Source organism: Colias philodice, chromosome 16 (genome assembly GCF_061535455.1).
Source record: "Colias philodice isolate Cphi_HAF_F1 chromosome 16, ilColPhil1 Martin Lab GWU primary, whole genome shotgun sequence".
NCBI lineage: Eukaryota > Metazoa > Arthropoda > Insecta > Lepidoptera > Pieridae > Colias > Colias philodice.
The window spans coordinates 7,852,592-7,876,165 of NC_143101.1; the positions used below are offsets into that span (position 1 = coordinate 7,852,592).

Consider the following 23,574-nt stretch of genomic DNA (forward strand, 5'->3'; position numbering starts at 1 on the left):
AATTTACACCATTGACAGACGGTTTACTAGTTTGAAAACGCTAACGAAAAAACAAATTCAAACTACAACGGCAAAACAACAATGAACGAAATTATTGGATAACTGCTTGTTTGAAATTACGTGTTAAATTTATTTCTTTTAATTTTTATTATAAAATCGGCGGTAATATACTTTTAAGTGACGGAATAGTGTGGAAACATGTTAGAGAAGTGGAAGAAAATTTTAACGAACTGGGTAAGGATAGCTGTTAATCATCATAACAATATTGAAGTGTTGATTTATTGTTATTTAATTTTAAAGATAAGATTGTTGTTATGTTTTATACATATCCACAATATCTTTTACTCGTGTTTTATAACAAAACGCTTTACTTGGCAGTATTTTTTTTATAACCGTTACAATAGGCCAGGTGCACATCTGTCGCCAGCTGTGTGTTTGGTTTTATATAACCAATTTTTTTTTAATTCACCTTTTGAGTATATAATAATTAGTATTATAAGTTTGTTTATAGGATTTCTTTAGAATTGACTGTGCTATTCTTATATTATATTATGTACCTATAATAATAACTGTTTATTTTAGATAAATTGTTATTTTAATGAGGGAGACAAAAAGGAGTTGCCTGTTAGTTTAGAAACTTTGATTGACATAATATCTCATCTGAGAGACAATTTTAATCTCGACGAGTCCAAATCATCTTTATTAGAAGCGCACACAGTGCATGAATTTATTCTTGAGAAATATCCTGATTTCAAATTTGAAAATGGAACAGCAAAGCCAGAGAGTGAGACAGAGTTGCACATAGCTGCGTCTCTTTTACTCTATTTTGTGTGTGTGAACTCTAAAGATGTGGATATCAAAAATGCTATGTGCAAGAATCTTGGTGTGGACGATCAGGAGATCATATTGAAATTCAGTAAACGCTTGATGGCATGTTCTAGAATAACATGTGAGGAAGTTTTGGCAGCTATTAAAGGTAATTTTCATGCACTCAAAAACTATTAAGTTGAATTCAATGCAATTATAAACATAGAATGTGATAGTTATTATAATATTCTGTTCAAATTACCGAATTATTTGTTATATGATCTTTCTTAATACTTAATGTGCTTTTTATTACAGATGCATGTGGGCAAGATGTGGTTCGTACGAGTCTGGAACCGTTTACAGTATCGGAAACTCCTCCAGCCTTGCGTTCACTTCACAATGAAGTTCGACGTTTACAAGCTGCCCTGGAAGCAGAGCGATTCGATCGGAATTACCTTCAAGATGAGCTTAGCAGGACTAACTTAAAGCTTGAGAAGCTAGGTAAATTCTTGGACTTATTTAAGTTAATTCAAGTTATGGAAAACCAAGACAATTAATTTTAATAATTATGTTAGTTGTTGGAGAATAGTAGTCAACAGCTAAATAATAATTTCTTCCAAAAGTGTATCTATGAAATAGATATATACATTGTCTCACGTATACCAGTGATGGGGTTAGCTCATAGCTGTCATTAGTCTGTAGGCTCCCACATTATTGAGTGTAGGAGTGAGCCAGTGCAATTCTATAAGTATGTACTGTTAGTACAGAACACATGTCTTTTATGTGTTTTTGTTACAGTCAAAGATAAAGAACAATTCAAACTGGAAGTATTAAACCTTAAAGCTAAAATATCATTATGCTGTGGTGAGGATAAGGAGGCGAAAGCTTCCGAACCTGCGGCTAATAACTCAAGTAAACTGTTGAAACAGTTGGAAGAAGCCGAGGAACGGCTTGTTAATGTGCAAGAACAGCTTGATGATGCACAACATGAGAGGGACGTCTTTAAAAGCAAGGTAGTTGTACTATACTTATGAGTAAACTAAATCGAAATATGTAGTAATATTGCCTATTTATATGAGAGAACTATAAACATTAACATTAAGAACTATAAACATTCATTCACTGCCGTACACTGACTGCTCGAGCAGTCGCGACCGCTTCAAGCCGTCAACTGCGCGGTTGGTAGCGATAGCTCGAGCAGTCAACGATCGACCGCTCGAGCAGTCCGTATACATAGCTCAGCCGTTAACTGCTCGAGCTGCCCCTGTACGGCTGACCTTACATACTCTTTATGACATGTATTCTAGTTGTAGGTAGTGTTTTAATTTTTAAAATAAGAACTAGTAGCGTATGTACAATTTTAATGACACATGCATTGCAGCTAGAGGAATCCAAACGTGAGTATGATAAATTACTTGCTCTAAGCCAACAAGAAACGAGTAGGGCGAATCAACTAGCGGAAGAGCTAGAAACAGAACGTCACCACACGCAGTCCCTGCGCGAATTAGTTTCGGAGTTGAGGCAGCACAATCGCCTTAATGGACTTGATACCAGTCAATATGAATGTGATGACCTTGATGCTAGTATACACTCACCACAACAGAATTTATGTAAGTTTCTATATACCAATTTTTCTTGTAATTATAAGTATACTAGCTGTGTTGTCCGGTTTTATCCCCATTGCTCCGCTCCTATTAGTCTTAGCGTGATGATATTATATAGCCTATAGAGTATAGGTTGACCCGACGCGACGTTAGTAATATTCATGAGACATATAATAAATTTAGACAGACAAGAATAATTTTTTGGCTTCATGACCCAAGTATTCTTTTACAAAAAAATTAAATGTACATATTTGCCTTTCCTATGATTTTATCTATGTATAGATAATATATATTATATTTGTACTATAAAGAATTGGAGTATTGAAAATACCAAAGCTTCCCCTGATATTTGTGTATTATTTCTTTTAGCTATTTGCAGTGAAGCATGTGCAAATGTTATTGAAGTGCAGCTAAGTGAAGAACGAGCCAAGATAGTAGTTTTGAAAGGACACATTCAAGAATTGCAGGTATACATTTATATTTAATACTTTTTCAATATTACTATTCATTACCGCGGCTTTTATTGTCAATATAATATAGTAATTTGCAATTTGATAGCATACCAATGTACTTGAAGATAAATCAGGGCACATTTCATCCATTGTATATTCAATGTTACTTGAAGAATTTTGCATCACAAACTCTCATACTCAATGAAAAATGACTACTTATTTTTCAGGATCAATTAAATAACTTAAACAAAAAATATGAAGACGAAAAGCAAACATTTATTAATACAACAGCAGTAAAGGAAAAGGAAATAATCAGTTTGAAGCATAGGATCAATGAAGAAACGGAAGAAAAAAATAACATCAAAATACAACTACATGATGAATTGAATAGATTTAAGAGTGAAATCAATGAACTGGAAAGAAAATTGAAAGATACAAATGAGAATTCTCAAAGAGTCATTGAAACTAAGATGCAAGAAATTCAAACTCTTCAAGAAGAAAAAATGTCACTCCTTCAAAGCCTATCCAATGAAACAACTAAATTGGAAAATGTTATAAGGAATCTCCAAATTGATATTGAGAATGAGAAAGCTTCTAAAAGTAAGATGAGAGAAGATTATGACAACCACATTATGAAACTAAATGAAAAAGTATTAAATAGAAGCAATGAATTATGTGAACTACAAAATAAAATAGAAGACAATGGGGAAAGGATTGACCAGCTTCAAATTCAGTTGAAAAAAGAGAAGGACTTAAAAGATGACATGTCTAATAAACATAATAATGATATTGTGAACTTGAATGCAATAAAAACAGCGATTGAAAACGAATTGAAACGAAAGTCGGAAGAACTTTTAGATGTACAAATGGAATTAAAACAGCAAATAGATATTAATACAACTCTCAAAAAGGAATTGGATCATATGAAAAATTGTTACACTAAATCAAAAGAAGAGATGAAACTTTTAGAAGAGAATAAAGAAAGACTTTTCAATGATATAAAAAGTCGCGATAAAAAGATTGAAATATTGCAAAAAGACTTGGAAAATTTGAAGAATGAATCCCAAGCCACTATTTTTACATTAAAAAGTCAATTACAAGATGAAATTCAATACAAACTAGGTTTACAAAAGAATATATCTACGTTCGAAAAAGCGATTTCAGATAAAGATAAAACAATTGTAGAAATAGAAAAAGAACTAGCTGCAATGAAAGAACAAACTGAGAAAGATATTAAAACTATGAATGATGATATTTTAGAAAAGAAGAAACTACATGAATGCCAACTTGAAATCATAACAAGAGAGAAGGATGCGTTGCAGGAAAATCTAAAAGTTATATCCACTGAGAAAAATAACTTGATAGAAAACTTGAAAGAAAAATCAAGTAAAATCAATTTACTTGAAGAAGAAGTAAAAAAATTATCTGGGATTGTTGATGAAAATAATAAGGGTGAGTATAGACTCAGACACTTGAAATGCTTTTTATTTAAGAGAATATTTTCACATTATTTTTGTTTTCAGCTATACAAACTCTTCAAGATGAACTTCAAAATAAGACTATACAGTATGATCAGTTACAAAAAGACTTTAATTCTGAAACATCGAAATTAGCAGCAAAATTGAATGAGATGGAAAAATCACTGAAGGAAGTAAAATCTAAATCTCACAGTTATGCCGAAAATGATGCATTGACAATTCAAAGATTAAACATGGAAAAAGAAAATTTAAATAAAACTCTTCAAGCTGCACAAGATAAAATTACCATGATTGAAAATGAAAAAGTTTTACTAATTAATCAACTGGAGGAAGAAATCTCGCAAAGAACTGTATTTGAGAAGGAATATCTCAATAAATGCGCTACACTAAATGATATATCCACTCAACTTAATGATGAAATAGTTAAAAGTAAAGCAGAAGTATTGAGTCTAAATGAAAAAGTAAATGAATTGGAAAAAGAAAAGACACAAATGAATACTGGTAAGTATTATAAATTACTTTAAAACACAACTAAATATTCCACTGAGCCTTAGAATAAAATACAGACAATAATTATATACAACATTACTTAAAACTTATTTTTGTTATTTTCAATTTCCTTTTTCAGAAATTAACCTATTGGAATTGAATTTATCACAAACAATACATAAATATAAAGATGTTATATTAAATAAGGATTCTGACATTCAAATGCTGACATCAAAACTTTCTGATCTGGAATCCATGAAGACAGAGTTAGAAAATAAACTAAAGAATGAAAAGGACATTCAGATGCAGGCAAAAGAGGTTCTTCAGCGGGAAAATATTCAGTTACAATATACTTTAGAGGAAGATAACATAAACCATGAAGAGAGTATGAAAGAAAAGAATAATCTTCTAGAGAAATTAGAAGGAGATCTTTGTAACCTTAAACAACAGATGGATATAATTAAACATAACTATGATGAAGATAAAATTAAATGGGACAATCTGGAACAAGTTAAGAATGAAGAAATAACTAGTCAAGATAAATTAATAAATGACTTAAAAACTAAATTAAATACAGTCAATGAAGATATTACTGAGAAACAGAAATTAATTGCAAATTTGACTGCACAGAATACTACATATATAGACAGTATCGCTGTGCTAAACAAAGAAATAGGTGAATTGAGAAAAGACTGTGCTACAAACGCGCAAGGGCACGCTACTGAAAAAGCAGTACGTGATACGCTCGAATCAGAAAAGAAAAATTTAGTTGAAGAAAATCGTATTTTACTACAAAAGACATTAGATGACCAAACTGCATATCAGGTTTTAGAGGCTGAAAGAAATTCTTTACTAAACGAGAAAGCTATTCTTGTCCAAGAACTTTTGGAAGAGAAAGGAATGAGGAAATTAGTGGATGAAGAAAAGGAACAAGTTGTATTGGAAAACAAAAATATGATAGAACATTTAAATGAAACTAAACATGCTTTAATACAAGAAAAAGAATGTTTAACCCAACAACTTGTAGATGAAGGCTTGGCTAAGAAGGTGTTAGAACAAGAGAAATGTGATATTGCAAACATTAAGGCGGAATTAGATGAGAAGTTGGCAACAGAAATATTGAACAGGATGCAACTTGAAAAGCAAATCAACAAGCTAATTACAGAAAATTCAAATCTGTCAGAAGAGATATCCCAACTTAAGACAATGGTCAATGCATTAGAAAAAGAAAAGGGTGAACTTTATCAACAAGTTGAAAGCTTTATAGTCGAAAAAGAAGATTCACATTCACAGCTAGAAATAATTAAAGAAAAAGTAAATCGGCTTACCCACATAAACAATGAACTTATAGGCAATAAAAGTGAAATGGCACAAGAAGAAAAAGTTTTGACAAAATCTGTTAATGAACTTAAGATAACATTGAGTGAAGTTAAAAGCGAAAGGGATTCTTTGGCTTATAAATTACAAGAGTTGAACAAACAACATCATACAGAAATGTGCAACACGCAAGAAGAAATGAAAAACATAACAACAGAATTCAACCATTTAAAATCTGATTACAAGAGTATGTATTTAATATTTTGCTCTTAAATTATATGTTGAAAACTTACTTAAATTGAACCTTGATTTCAGATTTGCAAGAAACATACAATGAGATTGGATTCGTTCTAAATGACGCGCTAGAAAATATCATAAATATGATAGAAACAAAGAAAATTGATCATGTTTTAGGAAATAGAGTATTTGTGAAAAATAATTCTTTATCTATGGAAAATATAAATTATGTACTGGATATTGCTACAACGCTTATCGAAGAAGTGATTTCCTTGAGGAACACTGAAGTGTCATTAAAAGAGGAATCTACTACATTGAAAATAGTAGAAGAAGAAAAGGACAAACACATTTCAACTCTTACAGCAGAAATACAAAATCTCTTGAAAACAATCAATGAAAATGAAACAAGTAAGTTATTTATATCTACATATTGTTATGGTTTTTTCATATTTTGCATGCATTACAATTTACAACCCAAATTTTGAACTTTTTAAATTTATCTATTTTTAATTCATTTGATTATAATTTGTGTTGTTTTCATAAAATATGGATATATTATATTTTAGAGATGTTAAAGCAAAACGAGTCACACAATGCGGTCCTAGAATCAAAGACACATGAAATACTAAAGCTGCAAAATGAAAACCAATCCCTTCATAATGAATTGAACACAGTCAGAGTGCAATTGGATGAAAGAGTACATTCCCTAAAGGACAAACTAATTGATAACGAAATTATAACTGATAAATTGAAAGAAACATATGAATGTCAGATAGATAATTTGAATATGATGGTCACGAAACTAACGAATTACTTAAAAGACAAAACTATGGAATTGGAAACGTTGAGAAACGAAAAAGAAAAACTACAAGCAAGTATTGATGAAAATAATGAAGGTATGTCATTTGTCAATTGGTTCTAGTTATAAGTACTTTTGTGATATGTATTATAAGAATATTGTCATTTATATGCATCTTTTTTCAGTGATCAATTCCTTTGAGGAGGAAATTAAGTCCCATAAACAAATTCAGGAAAAATTAATTAGTGAATTTGAATCTGAAAGATTAGTTCTAAAGAATATGGTCACAGTAACAGAATCAGTAATGGAAGATCAAAAAGATAGTTTGAATAAAGTAATTAATGTTCATTTAAAAACTATTGATACTCTACAAGAAGAAATAGCTGCTTTAAAGCAATTAGTTGAAGTGGAAAAGACTAATACTCAAAGTAAAATTAATGAAAAAGAAAGTACATCAGAAGCTCTATGTAAAGCTTATAATGACGTTAAAAAAGATAAAGAAGCATTGGAAATTAAATATGAATCTGAATTAAAACAACTAACTGATGAAAAGAACAATCTGTGTGATGATTTGGAAAGATGTAAAAAAGGTATAAAAGTGTTTTATTTATTATCAATAGCAATGTCACACGAATTAGACATACAAAACAAAAGGTTGGTAAGGATTTCTAAAAAACCTTGTCTCATTGGATTTTTCTTGCAGATGTTGTGTGCAAAGATGAAGAAAATAATGAATTGAAAATTAAATTGGACTCAGTTGAAAAGGAGAGTCGTAAGTTAAAGGAAGAGTTAATTCAAAGAGATGACAAAATTGTAGAACTAGAGCGATTAATGCAAGAAAAAGAAGAACAACTAAATGAAGTACTTAATCAAGTAGCAGATTTAAAACAGCAACAATCTGGTTTAGAAAAAGAAAAAGAGGAATTATTGAGGAAAATTAATGAACTCACCAAAAATCTTGAAAGTAATATGGCTGTTGAAGATAAATTGCATCATCTGGTCCAAGAAAATGAACATTTAAAGAACGGTTTGCAAGGAAAACAACATGGTAAGTTTTTTATTTAAGTTATTATTTAAAAAAAAATATCATGATTAATTATTTAGTTGCATTGACTACTTTTTATCTGTTTCCAGAAATTACTAGCCTGGAATCACGTCTACAAACCATCCTCACCGAGAACAAACAATTACAAGAAGCATTTGATACTGAAAAAATAAATATTATAAATAAATGTGCCCTCTTACAAGAGTATCAGGAAAAGGCTGAGCAAGAGCTGCTAAGTCGTCAGAAAGAGACAGAGTCTTTAAAGGAAACTATTGAAAATGTGGCTTACAAATACAATGAAGAAAAGGATGCTCTCAGCAAACAATTGGAAGACGAGAAAATAGCAAAGAAGAGATATTTGGAACAAATTAAAGAACTAAATATTGATGTTTGTGAGTTAAGAAGACGATTGGATGACACTAAACATGACATGGAGATTGTGAATGTACTCAGAAAGGAAAATGAAGAGTTGTACAAATTAGTTGGTCAAAGGGAAACATGTAAGTATTTGTGAATATGTTATATTTGTAATTGTAATATTTACGATATATTTGATACATTATTAGGTTAGGGATACATTTTCACAGTCCTACATTTTTTTCGTTAGCAGATAATATAAAATATGGTAATGTCTTATAAGTAAAAAATCTCATTATTATCATGAAAAACTGGCCAACTATAATGTTTATGACTGTTTAAGTATATTAATTCTATTTAATATAATTATTAAATTGTATTTTTTTTACAGTTGCAGTAACCAGTCAAGAGAAATCGAATCAGAAATACTCAGAGCAAGTCGAAAAGGAACTGCGGCAACTCCACAATCAGGTAGATAATAATTCTACTGACACTCATTCATCCATGGAGAGTTACCAAACTATCGCTGACTTAGAAAAAATCGTACAAGACAAAAACCGCACCATTACTACATTACAAAGTGACATAACATATTTGAAATCCCTTATAGCTGAATCAGAGAATAAACTCCTAGACGTTTCCAAAGACCTTGAAATGAGTAAAGAGAATTGCTACCAACTGTCCAGCCAACTCAAGAAAATAGTGCACCAAAAGAACGAAGAAATTTCCGAACTCAAAAAGCAAGTCTCTAAAATGAGTGCAACAGAAAGTCGGGCGACGCAGATTATAAAGCTGTCCGCGAAATATCAAGCTATGATCCTTAAGCGAGTGGCTGAATTGAAAACCAATACAATTCTCAAAGAACTAACTAATTTTGGTAATTCTAACAACTGTGATAATGAACTACGACGCAATTTGAACGCAGGAACCATCACTATGGAGGACCTTGAGAACTTTTTGGAAACCACAGACAGACATTTAAAAGGTTGCACTGAAAAGCAAATCGCGCTTCAGAAGGAAAGGGATAGATTGTCTGAAGTGAGCAGGATAAACGAATCTGAAGTAATTAACATGCGAAAATTTCTGACGGAGCTCTCCGTGTGCGTGAAGACATTTAACTCGGTAAAGGACTTGTACAGCCAGAAATTGAGTCGCGTTATTTCCTTGCAAAGGACAGTTAGACGGGAAATACTCAACTTGGACGGTCACATAACCGACGCGACTATGTGTAAATTAGAGAGAGGTTACGCCGCGGTAATGCAAGATCTGTCCGAGTGCGCCATGAACATGGAGCGATGGGTCGAGAGGAGTATCGGGAGGACGATATCTGCGGAGAAAATAAAACAAGCGTTCACGAGTGAATTGGACCGCGTTTCCCTAAAGTCGACCAGTTTCCAGAACACAAGTCTCGAAGTGCAGTTGGAGGAGATGGAAAATTCATTCCAGAGGCTTCTGGAAGAAGTGTCCCGCGCTCAGAAAGGCGAAGGCGCGAGAGACGCGCAGGCCGTCACCGTGATGGAGGTGCGCGCGGAATACGAGGACAAGCTCAACAGGATGAAAGCTAAAATGGTCAGTATCCTCCCCATACTGCTCTTGGTATTAATATATCAGGTGGTGTGGTACTTCTATCTAAACATGGACCGTTGACTGGTGTGGCTTTATATATATTTATTTAAAGTGTTGACTTGTAAAGTCGATATATATTTATGTTGAATAAAGTATGTTTTAATGGATGCTCTTGTTTTATTTTTCGTTTTTTAGTGTTCATTAAAACATAGTAGTTTAGTTCTGTATTGCTTTGCGTCTGGCGAGTTTTGTTGAAAGGTAATTTGTTTACGATTTTTGCATGCACTTGCATGGGCACGATTGTGACGTTATACTTGGCATGTTTCTTCCTTAATTTTCTTTTTTTTTGTTTCTAAACAATTGAAATACACACAACTCACAAACAGATAATAAATTGAGAACCTAATATTCCAGAAACAACTATATCAAGAGCAGATATCGATTTTCAAAGAGAAACAGAAAGAGGAGGTGGCCTCTCTAGAGAGGGAGTTAGAGGAGACTCGGAACAAACTGGAGGAGTCGAGTCGCGCGTACGAGAAACACATTCGGTCACTAACAACTGAATTGTGGAATGTTGGCGAGAAATTCTTGATGAAGAAGGATGAAGCCGAGTGGTTGAGGAAGACGCAGCGTTCTGGATCGCTCATGTCCTTGCAACATGTTCATTCGGTTAGTTTTATGACTATTTTTAAATAACAAATTATAGTTTTTATTATTAATTACCGCCAGGATCGGTTCTGTTAAATTTAAATCAAATTGAATCAGGTTTAAAGTTAGTTTTGGTTTAAATTGTTTTGTGGTAAGACCAATAATTTTTATATTTTCAGTCGGGTCTCATCGCTCCGCAAGAGGAGCCGTCCAGACCTTCCGACTCGCATTCCCTGCGATCCTTGCCAGTTAATACAAATAACAATAAAGGTAATAAACACTGAATAATATATTGTTTTACAAGAATTTTTGTTATTAATTTTAATAAATATAAGTGATATTTATCATGGAAAGTGGAACCAACTGTATTTCACATTTTGAATTTTTGGGTTTTTGGAAGCTTCACCTTAGAAATAAAATGTGTGTATTACTTTACATTCTAAATACAAGAGTACACTTGTATGAGAGCTGGCGAGATGTACAAAATCTGTTTTAAATGGGCGTTTATAAACGGCCGTTGCCGTTTAAAAATACAAAAGTGTTTGTACAAACCAACACTAATTGTACTGTGATAGGTTATTGTTTATCTGACTGACCAGTTGGCTTGTTTGGTAGTGACCCTGCCTTCCAAGCAGAGGTCGTGGGTTCGATTCCCACCCGGGGCAAATTAAATTATAAATGCGAAAGTAACTCTGTCTGTCTGTCTGTTACTCAATCACGCCTAAACTACTGAACCAATTTGCATGAAATTTGGTATGGACTATGGAGATATTTTGATACCCGAGAAAGGACATAGGCTACCTTTTATTGCGAAATATGTACCACGGGCGAAGCCGGGGCGGACCACTAGTTATCTATATAAGTATTTATTTAAAATTATATATGTATGTTATTCAGATCGTGCCATGTGTGAAAATTGTCCTGAAATATTTATTCATTGTTATTTATCTCGATATAATTGTTTGAACTTTGAACCTTCATCCAGTGCACATGTCGGACGAAGAGGGGGAGGTATTCGACAACCGGTGGCTCCGGGAACTGGCCAGCACTCCCCGCCGGGAAAAGGGGGGGGAGAGTATAAGAGAGAGCATTAGGGAGGGGAGAGAGAGTATCAGGGAGGGGAGGGAGGGGGGGCAGAGGCTCTCGGAGCTCAGGTGGCGAAACTCACTGTGCCCGCCGCATCTCAAGAGTTCGTATCCCGCGGAGACGCAGTTTACGCAAACGCTGCATGAGGAGGATATTAAGGTGCGTTTTTAGTCATAAAATTAAAAAAAAATTGGTTGTCTGTAAAGTCGGTTTACTGACCATAGTTGAACGTGACAACGTCCGATTGTGCTTCTTTGTCGCTCGTTCCGCGCTCTCGCTTGCACTTCAAGCCTTACAAGGAACGCCTCAGAGCGAGGTAACGCCGCATGAGTCATGTTTTTTCGTGCGTGCAACCGGCTCTATCGAATTATAAGACGTTGTCACGTCAAAAATTGAGACAGAAATGTACATATTATGCCTATTTCAGAATACGCTTTGAAATTATATCTAAAAGGGATTTCGATTTCGTTTAATTTACAATTTGTTATTGTTATAGATTTTATTATTGATATTAAAAATTTGTATTTTTTTAAATAGACGAAACCTTTGTACAATTGCTGTTGAAAGATACTATTTCTTTAAGCAATAAAGTACCCATTGAGATGGATTATAGATTACAATATGGATTAGAAGCTACTTTTTACCGATTACGACAGGAATGAAACTGCGTGCTATAGTTAGATTAATATTGTTGAGTTGTAATTAATTAAAAAAATATGCAAATGAAAAAATTTATTATATTTTATAAGAAAATACACGCGAGGCCGGGTTAAAGATTAGTTTGAATGTAATAAGAATGTACTGCGATTCTACACAGCTACCTAATTGATGTAGGTACTAGGTAGTTCAAATAAATAAATCGCAGCAAGTCAACGACTATTAGTAAAGTGAGGGTAGTTGGGTCGAACGTCGTATAAACAACGTCCGAGCCCCTAGGCACGATTCGTACGAATGCGCCACGAGTCAAAGGAAAGCGGATTTTTATAGTATTCGACAGCTAAGCATGTTCAGACATGAAATAATGACAAAAATTCATCCACAAAAATATTAAATCAAAAGTTACGTCTAACAATTTGTTAATTATTTAGTGCGTGGGCTCGATGTCGATGGGCGGGCGTGTGCGCAAGGAGGTCGGCATCACGGCGTACAAGAAGCCGGGACCGCCCACACCCAGCAAACAGGCTGGCAGGCTATCCGCTACGGTAATTCTTATTTTGTATACATTTGGCAAGCTGCTGGAACGTTTATAGATAGTTTTTACAGGAAAAATTAAATTTATATGTATTTGTATTTTTATAATTTATATAAAAATAAATTTGTATAGAACTTTGTTAGAGCAGTGGTGGCTCAGTGGTGAGACCTCGGACTTCGAATCGATAAGTCCGGGGTTCGAGACCAGGCGAGCGCGCAGGAAATAAATTGATTTTTCAATTTATCTGCGCATGCTGTAACATCACCACTGCTCGAACGGTGAAGGAAAACATCGTGAGGAAACCGACATGTCGAAGAATCAAAAGTTCGACGACATGTGTCATCCGCCAACCCGCACTTGGCCAACGTGGTGGATTATGGCCTGTATCCTCATAGGAGGCCCGTGTCCCAGCAGTGGGAACGTATATGGGCTGATGATGATGATAGAACTTTGTCATAATGTGTTAAATATGAATATTAGCAAGTACATAGTGACACTTGTTCATAGAGTAATTAATTAGGTATGTATTACATAATTTAGTTTCATTGTTCCAACTTAAATTAGTCTATTATTGAAAAATCTAAAATGTTTCATGTTAATATTATGCATTAATTTAATATTAATTTAACACATGATACTTAATTGCTATTTAAACGCAAATCTCTTTCGCTCTTTTTTAAATGGTTCATATCATTTATATGATATTTCCTACCCAGAAAAAAAATTCTCAAATTTTACCAACAAAAATGTTCTTCCAAGTATGTCTCTACCTGATTATTAATGACTATGAAGTTAAATAAATAAAATTACAACAGGATTCCGAGTTACGCGAGTCACTGCGGGTAGAAGCGGAACCGGGTGTGTCGCGCAAGACTAGCACTCCGTCCCGGCTTCGCGCGCTTTTCCGCGGCAATAAGAATGATACCACTGGCACTGAAGTAAGTTTTATAATTTATATTATATTTTGCTTGAGTATTAAAATTCTTATATATCTCGCCATATTATGCTTGCCCTGGCTTCATAAAAAGTACCTAGCCCATTAGATCTTAACATCCTATAGTAAAAGAATGTTTAAAATCGATTGAGTAGTTTTTGAGATCTATCGCAATAACAGAAAACATATTTCCGATTTATAATAAGATTTATATATTATAATATAATAGTAGTTAGTAGTATTCTCATACAAATAAAAATGTTATAAAAAATATGATATTATTGAATTGATTATGATTGATTAATCAAATAGAATGCTATAAATTTCACTTCCTGTTGGATTACTTGTTTTAAAAATGTGCATATTGAAGTGTGACAGTGGTCCCATATACAAATTATGTATTTTCATAACCTAAGTGGTAACACATAATATACTGAAGTGTTTTATTTTTATTCTTTAGTAAAGTTTTTGTTTGTTTCAGGGTACCCCACGAACCAGACGGCTCAGCAATATCTTCAGAAAAAAGTGATAAAATTTCCCGCCGAATTATGTATTCCGAACTATTGTTGATAATAAATTTATTAATTTATTCTTTTTATCGTGGTTTTATTGAAACACCTTGTTCTTTTAATTTGTTTTATTTATTAGAAGTACACCACAAAAATTACTTTAGCACCAAAACATTACTTACAAAATGTACAAAATTGTGCTCATTACATAGACTAAAAACAAAATTATATAATAATATAAATCATCAAGGCTTAAGCTAATAGGATTTTTTAATATGTATTATAAAATCGAAGAAAAAATAATTATAAAAATTGAATCTACGTATTGGTTAGGGAGCCAGGTGCAAATTTGGTTAACTATTTCCTCTCAAGAGATAATTCGTCAGACGCATGAGAGTATAGTATTATAAAGCCTCGTGAACGTCAGCTGGCGCTCGGTTGGGGGGGTGAGCGGTTGTAGCCTCCCACGCACATAGGAAAAAAAATACATTCATTCATTCATTTCCTCTCAGCTAAAAATTTGTCAAATTGTAGCTAACCCAATATCTCAACGAAAAAAAATAGTCAGCTGGTTACAACATGGTGTATTATACGTCAGCTGGTGTCTCGAACATGAAAGTTAAATTTAAAGAAAAAATTATTTTCCGTTATTTCCTCTCAAACAAAAATTTACCTGATGATAGCTTATATGTAACTGTGGATAAATATATATGTCAGCTGGCTGTATCTTGGTGGAAAAACCGTCAGCTGATACGGGAGGCTACAACCGCTCTTCCCCCCAACCGAGCTCCAGCTGACGTTCACGAGGCTTCATAATACTATACTTTGATGCATTTTACTAATTACCGCTTGAGAGGAACTTGGTCATAAAATCTGCTGCTGGCTCCCGGACCATATAAATTTCGGAGTTCTGGAATATTTTACTTATATCAGATACATTTTTCCATACTACATGTAGGTAATATTTTAAAATGAATAAAATAAATAATATGTATATTATAAGAACAAAATATATTGTCCAGGATCCTATAAGCTTTGGCCTTATATTAATAAAATAATCTCATAATCATTCATTTAAATTGATATATTGTTTATTTCTAAAATAAATATTATAATTAAAATGGCCCTAATGTCTGTAAATTATGTATCAATTTCAAGGTAAGTATATAAAAAAATTAAGTAATATAATACCTATATAGGCATAGCTTTACACACCAAACGAGATTCTAAAATAAATAAAAAAAATGTGTGCGTGTACTAGTGTACACACGTAAGAAGTGAAACTTCTTTAGGACCTTATTTTTCAAAAAATAATTTACTATGTGCAACTTTACAGAAATACGTCGAATTACGCGTGGTAGGGATAAGAAAAAGATGGCGCGTAACGGAAAAATGTCACGCGTAACGAAAAAATATTACACTAAATTTTTTTCCAACCCCGATAAAGAAGTTTCACTTCAAAAGTTTCACTTCAAAAATATATTTTTTGATTTTTGTGAAGAGTTTCCAATTTTTTATGTATTTTCATCAGTAATAATGTGGCTAAAATTACAATTAAAGATAACACTGTACTTATACAGAAAAATGAACTTAAACGCAATTTGTAGCGTATCAACTTCCATTGTGAGAAGCTTATTATAATACATATCAATTATTACACTTATATTAAAATTACCATTTTTATTCCTTTCTGATTATCCACAAAGATACAAAATGATTTCAGATCTCCAAATTTGAACTTAATACAAACTAAGAACAACTTAATAAAAAGGTGAGTATCACTTGTTTCATACCAATAAATAATCATTTGAATGTACTTACAATATCTTTAACAATCCACACTTAACAACAGAAATATAATAGAGCAATCGGGCTCTTATAATATCCAAAAAAATATTTATAAAAATACATAAATAAAACTATCAGTAAGACAAAGATGAACGTAATTTCGTGCATTTGTTTTACAATAAATTAAAAAATTGTAAAGTAGAGCTATTAAACTAATATAAGCAAATATATTGTGACCTACATGGCAGTTCAGATACTTTCAAACATTTATCTATCTACGTTTGAGTGCTCGATATTCTCCTATATCTAATTCATACGTTCACCAGATTACATCGAGATACATTATGTACAAAGAGTCTATCTATTCAGTTATTCTTAAATCGATTATGTACAGCGCATCTATTTCTCTAAAGTTTAAGTTAACAAGCCGTACGCTTACAGGTTTATAAAACCTTAACGATGCATACTTTACACAGAAGAGGGCATTGAAATACTTCTTATGATATAAAAATACTTGACATTGATTAGAGACAAGCGTTAGGGTTATGAGTGCACCATCGAGGCCACAGCGGCATCGCCTCTACGCCCTTGGCTAATAATCGTGTTCGTTGGGTGTCGAGTCTGAGATAAACATCAGCGGTTGCCCCTTCAGGGCGATCTGACCACAATCGCTCAGCTACAGCGGCCGACCTTGGCCATAATCGAGCGTCCAATCCACCCGGACCCAGTTGTTCAGTCCACAAACATATTTCACCGCCATCTACTCGCCACGGTTCTACCCCTATGGACATTCCCGGCATTTCCTCCGCCCACGGCCTGTGCTCATATATCTGCTGCCACGACCGATACGGCCCGCAGTGTCCGTCCGAATTGTCTCTCCAGGAACCGAAGCCACAATCTAAGTACCACGCGTCGACGTGCGATATTATCGAACGAAATCCCATATCCAAAACGGCTCGTGATTCTGGCCACCGCGAAGCTCCCCAAATTTGAATACCGTAATGCTTTTTATCTAGCCTTTCTAGATATGGCGATCGCGTCAGTCGTGACGACCAGAGTAATGTCATTTCAGGTAATTTACCTCCGTTCGCTCGTTGCAAGGCGGTCATAGCGCGACGAGTAAATTCTAACCACAAGTCCATCGGATCAGTGTCATTGAAGTGCTGCGTCCAACATCGTTCTGAAACTTCATCTCCTCCGAGATGGAATATATCATCGACACCCGTTAGTTGTAATATTTCAGTGTAAATACGTTCCAATATTTGGTAGACGTGCGGATTTCGAGGATTAAGTTGGCCACAAGGTGGTTCACCGCAATACGCACTCCACGGTTCGACTTCTACGCAGTGCGCTAGATGTCCCAAGCCAGCCGTGGGTCCCCACGCCCACGCGCGTCCCACATGAGCTGGAGTATCGACTTCAATTAAAACACGAATCCCTCGAAGCCTAGCTCGCCGTACAACGTTACGAACATCTTCTGTTGTATATATCGCTGCGGGCCCATACGCTCCATGTTGAGTTAATTGCGGTGCGCTGTGCAACTTTAACGGGAATGATTGAGAGTCACTTATGTGCCAGTGAAACGTGTTTAATTTGTTAGCAGCCATGGCATCTACGGTCCTTATAATTTCGTGTACAGGGAAGAAGTTCCGGGCCGTATCTAGTAACAAACCTCGGAATCCAAATTTCGGCGCATCTTGAATACTAGCCGCTTCTATAGCTAAAAGTGAGCCAGCGTAAGGATCTACCCATATTAATTGAGATAACGTTTCAAAGCCGTGTCTGGCGCCGCAAAATGAAAATGCGCTGATATCTACGTAAAGCGAATTGCCTGAAGGTTGCAAAGTGAGTTTGTAGCTCTCATTAGTATCGAGACGCATGCGAGGGTCTCCACTACCGTTAACAGCCACGCGCACGATCACCTCCCTCGATGGACCGATATCAGATCGTCGACTTTCTGTGTTGCCGCTTCTTTCTAACGATTTAAGGTCTTCAGTGAACAATAAGAATGCGTCGTTGAGATGATCAGATACATCTCGAGATGGTGACGATCGAATTTGTAATGAAAATCCGTCAGCTCTCACTGGTATTGCGGCGGTGGCGAGGCTGACAGGCCCCGTTGGTTGCGGCCAGAGCTGTGTTGATGCACAGAGCATGTTACAAGTAGGAAGTGACTGTAGTATAGATGTTTCTGTCGCGAGTAACCTCTCACATCTCTCATTCCGACACACCCATGACCATTGTGGCTCCACACCCCTGTAATATAAAAGATTGGACAATTTAGATATAAATTTCGTGTATTATTATGTAGATATTGTTCGCATTTATAATTTTTTTTTCATTCTCACTTTTAAATTCTTATTTATCTTTACATAACACAATACTACACATAACAGCACTATACAATTATACATAAGTACTACTTTTACTACCGGCTTTAAGATAATCCATCGTATTTCCAGAATCGAGAAAAACTTCTTTAAATATTGGCTCTACATTCAAAATATGTGTCTTACATCCTACATTATATCAAACTGCTAAAGATATACTCACGAGTACAAGCTATCTATAGTCTAGAGTGAATGGTCGCGTTGGCGCTTCTGGCACCACCACGTGCGTTATCTAATACCAAATACTTACGAGTACAAGCTATGCAGGGGTCTATGAGCCTGATCGCCTGTCTGCTGGCGCCAGTAGATGAGCGCGACGCCCGTGCAGGCCGCTACGGCGAGCAGCAGCAGTGCGCGCCGCAGCCGGCCCACGCGCGAGAAGTGCGCCGACGTGCTGCGCCCTAGCGCTTCGCCCCACGACTTCATGGCTACCACTGGAACGAGATTAAATAAATAAATATGCGAATTTTTCAGAAGGCTGAACGTGGAAATTCAGTTGCAAAATCGATTGATAATATGCAATATTATGCTTTTATTTTGTTTGACTATCGATACTGGTTTTTGGCTTATTTTTTAAACATGATTTGGGGAAAGTTGTGCATATAGTTTTAAAATGCCTCATTTCCTCATTGGTGGGATAACAAAATTCAGAAATTCTAAAGATAAAAATAATGAATCCTCAAATAGAATTTGAGTAATACTTGAGATAAAATGTAATCGAAGGATAAACAAAGAATTACGTTTATTTTTAAATAAATTAGAAATATGTTGCTTTCATATGAGTATGTTATAATTTGTATATTATACGCAATTCTCGGTAGGCTTATATGCAAAAAGTAATAACCATATAGATATATCTAGCTGCAATATTCTTAGCGTTGTAAGGCGGGTTCCTAACGCAAAAATACATTTATGACTTTTATTTGCACATAATCATAAACCCTTTAATCTATTTATGCTCCATTTTTAAGAGGTATAAAAATATAACACAACGTTTGTATGTGTTTTTCTTATGATATGAAACAACATAATGTTGATGAACAATTTAATCGGTTACTATTTTTAATAAACACAATAATTAATGACACAAGACTGGAGAAAAAAATATATGCTTTTCATAATATATTCGACTTCTCAGTATGTTGTTGTTGCTTAGTAATTATGAGTTTTAGTTTAATTTTCAAACCTAATGAAAAAGCGCAAGTTTTCTTCAGTGAGTACGTATAGCAATTACATTTGTACAGTCCAATTAGGACCAGTAGCTTATGAAGTACTATTGCCGTCATTATCCTAAAAAGTTATGCGTCTGACGTAACCAAGTAACATCAATATTATTTATGCATATTGCTAGAACCAATTTCTGTAATGGATTAAGCGATCAGACTTACATTTTCATTAAGAATTTATTAATAAAGTTCCGTTCGCTGTACGGGGTCCCAAGGTGGCTGGTGTCTATTTCTATATCCAGACAAGTTAAAAGGTTCCAGACGCTTGAATTTAGGTCACTCAGTAGTAGGGATGTTTGTATTTCGTACCTCTGTATCTACGGTCCGAATGCTACCCTCAACTGTCTCAAAGCATCCTTGGAATGTAAATTAGATTTATATTATTTCGTACCGTCTTGGAAACTAGAGATGTTTTACTGGAGTACATTATATGTTGTTATAATATGCTGTGTTTGAAACTTTTGTCTTATATAATTAAATGAGTTTACCATCGTATTTCTTGATCAAGGACATGATATAACGAAAAAAGTAATATGTTGAGTACATTTTAAGTTTTAACTGGCTTACAAAATATGTACATACATGTAGCATGTAAAATATATCTTTTAAACACTTTTCAGACATCCCTGAATGATTGTAAAGTTTACGACAACGAATATGCGATCCCCCGGGCGCTACCAGACACGTTCTCAAATAAACTTCACTATGTTCATTTTAGAATTGTTTCATTTTTATATGTGACGTTGTTTTCTATGAAACATGACAGCATGCGGTTACCAGAATGAAAGCTAGTATTATGTACTTCCTAATAATAGGTACCTATATTATAATATATTTTTCTCAAAACGCAATATTTTCTTTCCAAAAATAAAGGTTTTACCTTTGGTAAGGTGGTACCTTTCATGTTAAATTTTTTTATATAATATAAACTATTTAATCATACTTCTTCGTCAATTTCAAAGAGGAAGTGAAGTTTCTCAATTGTTCTAGAACTTTACAAATTTTTAATGTATTGCCGTTGCAACTTCTACAAGTGGGCGTTGATATAATTAATTAAGTGGTTGTTCTGTTAAAGATTACAAGAAATTTGAATTTAGTAATTTTAAATATTAAAGCGCTAGATGGACGACTCTATCGTTTGATAAATTATTGCCCTCATGTAAGTGTGACATATTTCCATAAATATAAATTACTTTAAATATTTTTTTTTCTTAACAATATATTTACATAATTAAAATTGAAAGTATGAGCTAAGTTATCTATCTAAAGCTTTGGTTTTAATCAAAAGCGTTCCATACAAATCAACATATTCAGCAAATGTAGCAACTACAAACCTTTCAAATTTCTTTTCAATTTCCCACTATTTCGAGTGTTTCGTATCCCGTTTACATATTTTATGTTGTCGCCGTTCACTGTAAGCTCTCGCATTCCACCGATCTCACCAATTTCTTTAAAATAACATCGAAAAACGAACGCTGGCACATATGAGCTGAGACGCGTTTAATAATACGTACATTCAGTAATTTTTAGGAAATAAATTCGATTTAGATTTTGAATATGCAGGACATAGTTTACATGAAAAGGAAGGTAAAACCATTTGAATGAAGCTGAAAGTTTCAGTGGAACACAAATTGATAGATGAATAATACAATACATATCTAAATGTAAATACAAAAGTATTATATGATAACCGTATTACAAATTTACACGAATATTATGTGAAACACTATGGTATGGTATATAATGGTAAGGAGAGATAAGTTAATTTATTACTTAATCAATATGGTATTTTTAAATACACGACTATTTCTTACATTGTTATTAATTTATGAATAAAAATCTAATAATATCGTTGAATATTAACGTTGCGAACTTTTTAATTGTTAGTTGTTACAATACCATTGGCCTTTAAAAAAGGCATTATTCAATTACATTTGTATATTCTATTATAGTATTATACTTTAATAATTTCAGTACATCATATTCTCCGTCTAAACTGAAATGTAAAATTAATCGAGGGGAAATTCTATGAATATTCAATTAATAATACCTTTCAGCTTAGTTGAATGGAGTTTTCGTTTTTGTAACAGCCAAGTTACCAGGGCAGCATGAAGTATGCAGAGCGCGTTATACCAAGTTCTGAGAGCGATGAAGTGATGCCAGCTTAGATGCAATATTGATTATAATACGTATTGGGGTCTTGCGACACGTTCCTGTTTATTATAATATGGTATATTGCATACGTCCAGGTAGTTGAAACGATCTCCTACGTGGTCCTGTCATCCTATTCATTCTATTGAATACCTACTGTGAAATTTTCGAAATTTGTGGGAAATAATATACGTAATAAAATTAAGGAATGACATATTTATTAAATTCTATTTTTTAAAGTAGTAGAGATACGAGTGGGTAGGTATACAAGTATATCTATAACACAATTTAGTTCATATTTCCATACAAATACATAGTAAAATGATGGAAACCGTTATTTATAAAGTAAATATTACACTGCAAATTAATTATTTATTCCAATTGAACATAAACAATGTATTTTTCGTTATTATTTAGGTACCTGGTTTTTATTAGAATTTCCTCTTCATAAAGAAATAGATTTTAAAAATATGTAGGAGCTTATTTTATATAATAACGTTGACGACATTGGACCTCCGTAAGCGATTTAACTATGCAACAAAGCGAATTCCTGCGGCAAAACTTCTTAGCACATAAGACAGGAGTGCTTCTTATAACATACATGTTATGCTTGTTACAAGATTAATGTATGTGCAATATTATAATAATGTAAAACTGCTTGCTGATGTTGGTGGATTATATTTTTATGTGTAGATAAATAAATATAATATAAGGGTATAGTTTTCTTAAAAGAGCAACTATGGAGTTTCTTGTCGGTTCTCCTCTGTAGAAACTGTTTTCCAAATCGGTGATAAACGGTTAAAAATTGTCATGACGTGTTAAAGAAGAATTAAAAAGTGCTTCTAGAAGAAGTGTTATTGAATAGTTAAATGCTCAAGTTTGAGTTTTAGCTTCAATATGCAGTACCTTCGCATAATAATTTAACAATTTCTTAACAAATCAGGTCTTTGTTTATTTTTCTTTAAACCTCGGCACACCGATATAAAAGAACAATTCGTAATACATCTAGAAAAGTTGAAAACATAATGATTTATTAAATTGCATATTAAATAACTTATGCATTTTAAAGTGTCAATTGCGAGAACTACTGCACTTGCAGACACCACGCGGGCTTCTCCCTGGGGAACTAACATCTGCTGGCTACTATGTAATTTGACACTGATACAAACTATATTCCATAATTCACAAACACCTTTATGCTATTGCAATAAGGGTCAAAATTGTTCCTTGTTATGGTTTCTACTAATTAATTGCCGATCGCTCAAGTCACGTAGACTCAGCTTAATCAAGAAGTTTTGTAAAATTTAATGTACTTGTACAACAATCTGTTTCAGTGATTTAATTAGGAATTTAATTGTAATAAAGTATTTCGTGTTAGCCCTGTAGCTTTATCTTATTGGGGATATTTTGTTAAGACGGGTAGAATTTTGAATAGAGAGATTAAATAAGTCTTCATTAATTTACATTTTAACAGGTTGTAAGTAATACAAAAAAGAACA

General features: G+C 33.7%; 2 protein-coding genes across 8 annotated transcripts in view; one reads left to right on the top strand and one right to left on the bottom strand.

Moving 5' to 3' along the window:
• The window catches only part of fdl (beta acetylhexosaminidase fused lobes), a 147,403-nt gene that overhangs the window by 37,884 nt on the left and 85,945 nt on the right, over positions 1-23,574 (bottom strand). For 5 of the 7 annotated variants that reach the window (XM_089704643.1, XM_089704642.1, XM_089704641.1 and 2 more), the window contains 2 exons: positions 18,949-19,132; positions 15,421-18,564 (listed from right to left, as the gene is read on the bottom strand). In XM_089704643.1, coding sequence (XP_089560769.1) covers positions 16,833-18,564; positions 18,949-19,124 — 1,908 coding nt within the window. In that variant the 5' untranslated portion in view covers positions 19,125-19,132 and the 3' untranslated portion in view covers positions 15,421-16,832. The other 2 variants (XR_016316783.1, XM_089704644.1) reach the window with 2 other exon arrangements.
• On the top strand, positions 38-14,607 carry LOC149481818 (uncharacterized). Its single transcript, XM_089704572.1, has 21 exons — positions 38-234; positions 583-976; positions 1,123-1,308; positions 1,606-1,820; positions 2,189-2,417; positions 2,781-2,878; positions 3,091-4,315; positions 4,387-4,842; positions 4,970-6,394; positions 6,463-6,792; positions 6,951-7,280; positions 7,369-7,773; positions 7,887-8,231; positions 8,318-8,728; positions 8,977-10,154; positions 10,566-10,820; positions 10,979-11,069; positions 11,785-12,044; positions 12,974-13,087; positions 13,893-14,015; positions 14,493-14,607. The coding sequence occupies exons 1-21, from the start codon at positions 199-201 to the stop codon at positions 14,538-14,540; spliced, it is 8,154 nt and encodes a 2,717-aa protein (XP_089560698.1). The 5' UTR covers positions 38-198; the 3' UTR covers positions 14,541-14,607.